At 30.6% G+C, this 10627-nt stretch overlaps 1 protein-coding gene across 1 annotated transcript; it reads left to right on the forward strand.

Annotated features, from left to right (window-relative positions):
- Window positions 1-5697: 5697 nt before the first annotated feature.
- Window positions 5698-9142, forward strand: LOC105792603 (ankyrin repeat-containing protein NPR4). The gene is made up of 5 exons (XM_052634903.1): window positions 5698-6289; window positions 6611-6754; window positions 6828-7363; window positions 7845-8495; window positions 8915-9142. The coding sequence occupies exons 1-5, from the start codon at window positions 5698-5700 to the stop codon at window positions 9140-9142; spliced, it is 2151 nt and encodes a 716-aa protein (XP_052490863.1).
- The last annotated feature ends 1485 nt before the right edge of the window (window positions 9143-10627 follow it).

Raw genomic sequence — 10627 nt, forward strand, 5'->3', positions numbered from 1 at the left:
TTTTGAAAGCTAATAGATTTTTGAGTAGGATTTATGTTGAATAATGATGGAATTGAGGGTTTATTTGATAGAAATTTTGATTAGAATTGAATAAAGGATTGAATTGTAAACTAACCTATAAGTTTTGAATTTTAGGATTAAATTAAAATAAATTCGAAATTATGAAAATATGATAAAAATTAGATAGTTAAATGTGAGTTTGGCAAGAAATTGAGTAGTAAAAGTTATGAATTGAGAAAGAAAAATATATAGGTTTAGTTAGGATTAAATTGGAATTAAAGTAAAAGTTAGATAAAAATTTCAGCAGTTAAATTGTGTTGTGCTAATGATTGTGAAATTGTTTTAATTGTTCGTAGCTAATATCGAGCCTGAAGCATCGGCCCAAAAAGGAAAAGAAAAGATCGTCGAGGATTAAATCCGAAGAGAATTCTGGTTTGCACTATAATTCAAACTTTATCATTATTATGTGTTTAATTTACTAATTATGTGTGGTAAGTATTTTAAGATAAGTGTTTAGTAAAACGATAAATTTATGATTGGGTATTGAAATTGAGACTGATACTGAACTGAATTATGGAATATTGAATATTGTTTTGTGTACTGCATTGAACTGTGAAATTACTGAACTAACGAATTACTGCAATACTACGAAACTGAGTGAAATAATGAATTATAATTGATACCGAACTAAGATGAAAATTGTACTAAAAAGTGAATTAAATACCCTATTAACTAGTCGGGCTAGTCGGATATAGTTGGCATGCCATAGGATATGGAAGAGTACGGGTTTTGCCGCTTCGATCGAGCACTTATGTGCCGACTCATCATATCTTATATCGATTCAGCACTTTGTGTGTCGCTTATTACGATTCGCACTTTGTGTGTCGAATATCGTTATCATTCTCATTATGATTCAACACTTTGTGTGTTGAATCTTTATTGTTATTATTATCGCCATCATATCGACATTCTTGTTTAGGTAATCGTGTACCGTTATAGGCACAATGTGCCGTACTGGTGTGTTTGGTTGGAATCCGTGTATCCGCCGAGTCCGAGTCAAGTTAATAGGGACAAATGAAATAAATTTACTGATAAAATTAAATTTGAATGATATGACATATGTGAAAGGTGAGAATTGAAATAAAGAAATAAAAATGATATATATATATATATAATCAATTGATAATATAAAAAGATTGAATTGTTCATTAACTAATGATAATTGTAATGAAAAAATATGTGTGTGATTTAATGTATTTAATTATAAATTGAATTATAGTGATATCATTAAGTATATGCATACTCAGCGTACAGTTGTTTCCGTGCGCAGATTGTAGAAGTCAAGTACTGAACCAGCATCCAAAGCTAGACCCGACTTCAACAAATTTTTGGTGATGTATATTTTCTTTTGGTAATGTGGCATGTACATAGGATGTCTATAAAGGATATTATGTTTTGAATATAAATGGTTAAAAATGTTAGTATTATAAGTCTAAGAATTATAATGAAACAAGTTTATTCATTTCAATTTAATTAGTACATTGATAAATTTAAATTGATATTATATTGATTGAGTTTGATTAGAAAGTATTTAGAATAGAAAATGAGAATGTGAAATGAATTGGTTGAATTGGTTATATTTGGCAATGATACGGTTTTAATTGCAGGGGTTTTTGTGTAAAAATAAGTTAGAAATGCTATCGAAATTTATAAAAAAAAATTCGGAGTACTTAAACGAGTTTCATTTCACTTCTAATACATGTTTTAAACTTCGAAAGTTTATTACAGGGACTTAGTTATTCGGGTTTTTTACACATGCTATAGAAAAAAAAATATATACTGAAATAGGGTGTCAGAAAAAAAATTTACCAAAATAGGTTACTTTTTTCATTGGAGCCTATTAGATAGGCGCCAATGAATAAAAAAATAATAATTTTTTTTTGAATAAAATATTTTTTTATATTTTTTTAATAATTTTTTTAAAAAAATACGGGTCAAAATACGGTCAACGGGTCGGGTGGCGCCTATCAGGTAGGCGCCAATGAAGGTGCCTCATAGAGAGGCGCCAATGAAGGTGCCTTATAGAGAGGCGCCAATGAAATTTATGTTATAATTTTTTGTGTTTGTAATTATTTAACATTTAATTTATTAGTAATAAATTACAAAATTACTAATAAGTTACTAATAAATTTATAACATAATCCTAAATTACTAACAAATTAATTATAAAATAATTACAATATTCATACAAAAAATTACAATATTACAATATATCCCGACATTACAATATTCATACAAAATTATAATATTACAATATTATTCATACAAAAAATTGCAATATTCATACAAAATTATAATATTACAATATTCATACAAAAAATTACAATATTCATACTAAATATAGATAATCTATAATTAATAATTAATAACAAAAAATATTGCAATTTTATATGAATATTGTAATTTTGTAATTTTGTGTGAATATTGTAATGTCGGATATATTGTAATATTGTAATTTTTGTATGAATATTGAAATTATTTTATAATTAATTTGTTAGTAATTTAGGATTATGTTATAAATTTATTAGTAACTTATTAGTAATTTTGTAATTTATTACTAATAAATTAAATTTTAAATAATTACAAACACAAAATTTATAACATAATCCTAAATTTATAACATAATCCTAAATTTTAAATAATTTGTATGAATATTGTAATTTTGTAATTTTGTATGAATATTGTAATGTCGGGATATATTGTAATATTGTAATTTTTGTATGAATATTGTAATTATTTTATAATTAATTTGTTAGTAATTTAGGATTATTTTATAAATTTATTAGTAACTTATTAGTAATTTTATAATTTATTACTAATAAATTGAATTTTAAATAATTACAAACACAAAAATTTATAACATAATCCTAAATTTATAACATAATCCTAAATTTTAAATAATTTGTATGAATATTGTAATATTGTAATTTTGTATGAATATTGTAATGTCGGGATATATTGTAATATTGTAATTTTTGTATGAATATTGTAATTATTTTATAATTAATTTGTTAGTAATTTAGGATTATGTTATAAATTTATTAGTAACTTATTAGTAATTTTGTAATTTATTACTAATAAATTAAATGTTAAATAATTACAAACACAAAAATTTATAACATAATCCTAAATTTATAACATAACCCTAAACCCGAAAAAATCAGAGCATTGGCGCCTCCCAGATAGGCACCACCATTGGCGCCTCCTAGATAGGCACCACCATTGGCGCCTCCCAAATAGGTGCCAATACTATGTATTATACGGGTTATATACTGACCCGGGAAAATATAAAATTATATTTTATTCAAAAAAAATTATTATTTTTTATTCATTGGCGCCTATCTAATAGGCTCTAATGAAAAAGTAACCTATTTTGGTAAATTTTTTTCTGACACCCTATTTCAGTATATATATATTTTTTCTATAGCATTTGTGTAAAAAACCCTAGTTATTCAATTATATTACGAATGTTGTTTAATTTATGAATTATTCGTAAGTTGTCTGATATGTTCAGTAATGCTTCGTAACCTTATTCCGACGATGGTTCGGGGTTAGGGGTGTTATAATTTGATTCAAAATTCCATTTAAATTCACATTGTCCTGATTTTTATAATAGAAACAATCATACCTCAGTCAACATCCGCTTAATTATTTATATATTAAATTTTAAAATAAAATAAGAAAAATTAAGTTTATATTTTATATTTTTTACAATTAATTTTAAATAATTTATAAAAATTATTGCTTTAACTTCAAATCAATTGGCACCACTCATGTTGCAACAGTTAGGAGGGTATGGATTTGAGTGTGTTTAAGTGCTTATTATCCTCTCATTTATGAGTGCTGGGAGTTTTTGATTTAAGTGTTGTAAAATTTCTTGAAAATTTAAAGTGTTTAACCTTGTGATTTACTCATTACAATATGGTTCCTACCACGCTTCGCGTTGGGATAAATTAATTTTTAGAGAAAATTATGGAGTAAAAATTTAAAAGTCAAAATATGCTCTAAGTGCTTATATTCTTCATACATTTTCAATTTAATCCCAATACTTTTATTTTTTGAAATTTAGTGCCTTTTCAACATGTGAAGCAAAATATATAGTCGCTGCAATGTGCACTTCTCAAGCAATTTGGTTGAAGAATATTTTGAGTAAACTAACTCTTACACAGGAAGTTCTCATTGCAATTTATGTTGATAACAAGTCCACAATATCTCTAGCAAAGTATTCTGTGTCCTATAGTCGAAGTAAGCATATCGATACAAAGTATCATGTTATTGAAGAGTAAGTGAAGAATAAAAAAATGGAATTAGTCTACTGCTAGTCGGAAGATCAATTGGCAGACATTTTTTATGAAGCAATTTAAAGCGGATGTATTCCACAAACTTAAAGAAAACTTAGAATGAAAAGTTCAATTTGAAAGGAGAGTATTAGAAGTCAAATCGACTTTTAAGTCGATAAGATTAATCTATAACAATATGTTTGGTTTATTGGAATTGAATAAGGTAAGAAAGCTGTTTGGTGGGAATGAAATAAGGACATAAAAACTATCACGTAGTTTGGTTGATTGAATAGAATAAATCAATATTAGTATTACATTGTTGGGTTAGATAAAAAAGTTATGCAAAGAAAAGCTTAAAATGATAATTTTATCCTTAGATATAATTTTATTTATTTATATCATTAATATCTTATAAAATTAAATATTAATCATAATAAGATAGAAAATATTTAATAATATATATTAAAATAATATTTTATTTTTAATTAAAAGAAAATTATTAAATACAAATAATATTTTTGATATCATAAATAATATATTTATATTCTAGTTAGTAGTTAGTATTATATCAAAATATGATATAATACTCCATATTGTTAGTTGGAAATAATATTAGAAATGTTTTCATTTTTTCATGTTAGTTTTAAAATTATATGAGGTATTTTTAAAATTTTAATCTTGTTCTTTCTCTTCAACCCATTTTATCTGTAAAATGTCTTTACTCCTCTACAAAATTCATCTTCTCTCTGTCTAAATGTAGAATTCACCATATTATTTACTTTCTGCCATATTTGCTTCCATCAACCCAGTGATTTCTATCATTGATTACCGTGTTCTTACTAAGTAAATACTTTGATTTCTTCACGTTTTTGTCCTTTCCAAATCTCTTCGCCACTTTCTTTGATTTTTTTTTTCAAGTGCATTATCTTCCTATTTAAAGGTTAGGAACTGTTATAGATAATTTTAGACATTATATAAAAAAAGTTTTTAATATAACTCTTAATAAAAAATAATAAACATATATAATGATAAAATTATACTTTAATCCTTTTAAAAGTTTATAATTTAACTTTTATTTTAAAATAAATTTTTTATTTCATCCTTGCTTACATTCATCTCGTAACATAGGGATGATCATAAAAAATGTCTCCATTTTTAAATAACTTATGCCGGTAATAATGCCTATTTTCCATTGGCTGTTTCCTACGAGAAAACCAGCAGAAATTGGCTGGAAAACTTTTGGTTCTTCGCCATTTCTAAACCGCGTCAATTAAATCTATTTTGTTCATATAAATAACCATTTGATCAATGGAGACCTACAATTATCGTAAAAAAAAAAAAAAAAAATCCTAAGGAAATGGATCCCAAACTGCATGAAGCTTTAATAACAGGTGACACGGATGCCTTACATGAATTCACCTCGGAATCGGATTCAGATTCAGCCTTTTTGCAGGTGACAACCGAGGAAGACAACGTTCTTCACCTTGCTGCCAAATATAATCAGAATCGTATGGCCGAAGAGATGATTACTACGTTTCCGACATTGGTGTCGTTGGTGAATCAAAAGAACTCCAAAGGCGACACTCCATTGCACGTTGCAGCGAGGTCGGGGAGTTTCGAAACAGCTCAAATACTCGTAAACTGTGCAAACAGTGGGGAAATCGAAGCCGGCCAAAGGGCTACAAGGATAGTGAACATGGTGAACGATACTGCACTGCATGATGCTGTAAGAAATGGGCATCTTCCGATTGCGGAATTGTTGATTAGAGGAGACCCTGAGTTACCTGATTTGACAAATGATGCTGGAGAATCCCCTCTCTTCATTGCTGTGGATAAAAAACATGTTGATATCGCTGAAATTATCTTACAAGTTGCTCGAGTTTTCTCTTTTGCAGGGAGAAATAGCATGAATGTTTTACATGCAGCTGTTATTCGATCGCAGGACGAAGGTAATTACTAATTCCTATAGTTTCCGAATGTTTTACAAACTTAACCGGTAATCAAACCAGTCAGATCATCTATTTCTAGTTCAAGCAATTTTTTCGGAGTGCAGTTCAATCTCTTTGTCCAGACCGATATATCAATCATTTCTTGATCTAACCTATCTGATTGGCTGGTCTAATCCAGTTCTAATTTTCTGCTCATTAATCATTTTGAAAGCTAGTCAAGATGATAGTGTTAAGCAGTATTATCCCATGCCTGTTAAGTATTAAGATTTCGGGTTTGTCAATTTTGTATAACTTAGTGTTGTTATCTTATTACCCTTTCAGTTCTGAGAATATCTTCGTACATGGTTAAGCTTCAGAATCCAATGAATTACCTGACCAATATGTCATTCAAGCACTCTTTCAAGTTCTCTTCCTTTGGACCTTCCGCCCTCATTCAGGCTGCCTCCCAAAACCACACTTATAGAGGTAAAGTTCATCACAAATCACATTTTTAAAAAATGTACTCGTATTCACACTTTCACCTTTCTTCTCTACCTAGATTTTGTCGTAAAATTGACGAAAACACGTCGGTCGGCACTCTCCGAAACTGACAAATTCGGATGGACACCACTACACTACACAGCCCACTTCGGTACCGTCGACATTTTCAAGGTGTTTTTAGACCACATCGATTCTTCAACCGCTCGTAAAAGAGATAAACAAGGAATGACCGTCATTCACATTGCTGCAAGAGAAGGCGAAGTCACCATACTAAAAGAGCTGGCATATAATTTTCCGGAAATCTGGGATTTACAAGATAATAAAGGCCAAACAGCTTTTCACCTTGCGGTTGAAAGAGGGAAACTCGATTGTGTAAAGTTTATTCTTGCCACTAAGCTTTCGCATTATGGGCTTATAAACCAGAAGGACAATGAAGGTAACACCGCGTTACATCTTGCCACAATACATGGAAAGAACCAGCAAATCTTTGAGTTGCTGATAAAAGATTGTAGGGTGGACAAGTCAGCTAGAAACATGGAGGGTTTCACTGTCATCGACATTATTTTGTTGAAGGAGTATGGTTTCTTTGAAAAGGTATGGAATTGATCCCTGAGTGTCATTTTACTTTATATTAAATCGGTAAAAATTTCCCTTAGGTCCCTCTCAATTTTGATATAATCAAACGGGTCATTTTCAAAAAAATTAGAATAATTTAATCTAAAACCAACTAATAATTCATCAATTTTATATAATTTTGATTAATATAATAATAAATTTAATCTTACAATTTACAAAGTCTATCTCTATTTAAATACATCTTTTTTTATATAATTTATTCAAAATCAAAATCAAATTAACATAATATATAAACATCAATGACTTAATTTGTTATTATATCAACCAAAATGATATACAATTATTTGTTTTAGAAACTGATAATATTAAATTACTTCAATTTTTAAAACAACAATAAAATTGAAAAATATTTTTACTTATTTAATTTGAGGAGTTTTTAATCCTTGGAAATTTTTTATTTGGTAAACAAGCATAATCAAATCTAAAGCTTAAATAATAGGATATTTATCTCAAATTAAGCTACTTACAGACTTGGATTACAATGAGTGTTGCAAGCAATGGAGGTCTAGAAAGCTTAGAACATGCAATCAACAAGGACGGAAGAAAAACAAGATCTACTGAGTCGACAACAACAAATCAAGAACAACCACAAACAACATGGTCCCCTGTCGCCATTGAAGCCCAACCACAACTTATTCCCAACAAAAGACCCGAACCTGCAGCGATCAAGAAACCAAGCTCCGATCAACTCCATACCATCGCCAGCATAAACTTACTGGTGACAACACTGATCGCCACCATCTCATTCGCCGCGGGTTTCACCATGCCTGGTGGGTACAAAAGCGATGGCCCCGGGGAAGGAATGGCGATTTTAAGCAGAAAATTGGCTTTTAGAGTGTTCGTGATAGCTAATGCGTTGGCCTTTTGCTTCTCGTCCACATCGATGTTCCTCCATTACTGCAAATCGTTTGTGGAAAAACTCGATGCCCATGCATTTTATATGTATATTACTTCGTTGTTAACGAGTTATGGGATTACTGCAATGGTGATAGCTTTTGTTTCAGGCACTTATGCAGCATTGTCTGATTCTCCTGGACTTGCTAAAGCTGTTCTTTCCATTGGGTGTTCATTCTTTGGGCTTCAACTTCTTGTTTATTTTAAATGAATCTAATGTTAGAACTATGTATATAAATGAAAGCAATGTGATTTTGTTTTGTAAATAAATGCCGACAAATAAGGCTTGTTGAATGCATTGTGAATTAACACAGTGATTAATTTATTCAATGGCTAATCATGATATGATCCATGCACATTAATTTATTCAATGGCTAATCATGATATGATCCATGCACAAAGCCACAATCTAGAATAAAAGCAGAACCAGCAACTGGTGTTAGGCCATAACCATAGCTTGAGACACACTGGGACAGGACAGGCTTATGATCACATACTAGGTTTATGGCATTATCATGAGAAAGAAGGGGATGTTGGTCATATTTATAGACATGATACAAGTTAGCTACTGATTGAAAACCTGACTATGCTGACCATGAGTTGGCTTTATCATAGAAAAATGAATTCTCTGTTTCAAAAAACCAAGAGCTTGGCGATAACCTGGAATTGGCTGTGGTAGACAACCAGGAGAAGGGAACTGATTTTGTCCGAGATTTGCAGCACCAAATTGTATTTAGTTTCCCTCTTGTCCTTCGTACTCAAAATTCAATGATAAGTTGCACTACTTCTAACAGGGTGGTAGAGTTTGCAATAGTCCTTAGTTCACATGGGAAAGAGGCTTAACGATGGCAACCAACGTTTGTGGGAGACTAGACCAACGTGTGGTGAACTTGAACTGGTGGTCTCTTTTTGCACGCTTCTCAATCCAGCACCAGGTATACCCCCGTTTGGATCACTACACATTAATCATTTGTACTGAAGATTTTATTTCTCGAGCAGGACTATCCAATTCTACAAGGAATTTCAGAATGGAGACCTCTTGAGTTATGGAGGAAAGCTGCCAAGGTGAGGTCGAGAGGTCATGGCACCTTTCGAATGGTACCATTCTGGAAAAAATAAAGGCTATGGGATCTTAATTTAATGAGTTGGTCCCAAGGGATCCGTACTAATCGATCTAAACTCAAGAAGGATCTCCAGAGGAAATTGGAGTCATTGCCCAATCAGATCTGACTACTGCAGTACTTGAAGAGACTATAAATTAAATGTAAACTTGCATTGCTGATGAGATTGACGAGGAAGGCTATATGGAAGAAAGAGCTCGAGCTAATTGGTTAGCCAAGGGAGATAAGAATACTTGATCTCCAAGACTCATAATCCCAAAAATATGGCTAATTATCGGTTTATCAATTTATGCTCTAAATTCATTGCTAATAGACTGGTTGGAGTTCTTGATAGGTGCATATTTGTTGGATCTAAGAAAACAGAATGTGAAACTTTGACAGAAACTTAAGCAAGAAGCTTCAATATCTTGCTGATCAAACAAGAAAATCGGCTAGAATTTTGTGAACAAAAATTGCTTTTGCTGAACCAAAAATAAACAAGAAACTTGAAAGATTTTCATTACATTTGAATAAAGGCATAATGCCATTACATATACCAAGCATTCAGTTGATCAAAAGAAGAAAATGTTACCAAAACATCTACCTAACTCCACTAAGTAGCATTGAAACTTGATAAACATAACTTGTACACTTGGTAAAGCAGATTTATCAATCCATCAGCACCTAATTACATCAAGTATACTAACAATTTAGTTCATATCTAACTAAGTAGCAAAACATCTACTTGAAAGTAACAAAACATCATCATGATTGTTGACACCATTTTTTTGATGAAAACGGGGTCGACTTGGGTTTTGACGAAAACGAAAAAAACGGGAGTCGCCACCAATCCTTTTTAATGAGGTGTGATTGGATCACCTCAAAAAGTGGTTGTTTTTAATAAACGATTTGATTTTATTAAAACAACAAGTTTGGTCCACGAAATTCAGAAAAACGGGTTCGGGAGTCGGTTACGCACGAGGAAGGATTAGCACCCTCGATACGCCCAAAATTGGTACCTAGTTGATTACTTAATGTCTTAGTGTCGAAAAACTGAAAACTTTAAATAAATTTAAAATACGATCCTAAAAAAAAACTCGAATAGCATAGATTAAAATTCAAGAGGATATTTGGCAATTTGGTTAAACGAGAAATCGAAACCCAGCACCTTAGGGCACGTTCCTCAAATTTCCAAACGCAAAACATTACCTTATTTTGTAATTTTTGA

The sequence above is a fragment of the Gossypium raimondii genome, chromosome 8, assembly GCF_025698545.1.
Source record: "Gossypium raimondii isolate GPD5lz chromosome 8, ASM2569854v1, whole genome shotgun sequence".
NCBI lineage: Eukaryota > Viridiplantae > Streptophyta > Magnoliopsida > Malvales > Malvaceae > Gossypium > Gossypium raimondii.

Excerpts from the sequence above, each read along its gene's own strand:
- LOC105792603 (XM_052634903.1), top strand. The coding sequence starts at position 5,698 with ATGGATCCCAAACTGCATGAAGCTTTAATAACAGGTGACACGGATGCC. Across the intron at positions 6,290-6,610 it reads TATTCGATCGCAGGACGAAG|TTCTGAGAATATCTTCGTAC; the intron begins GTAATTACTAAT and ends TTACCCTTTCAG. Across the intron at positions 6,755-6,827 it reads CCAAAACCACACTTATAGAG|ATTTTGTCGTAAAATTGACG; the intron begins GTAAAGTTCATC and ends TTCTCTACCTAG.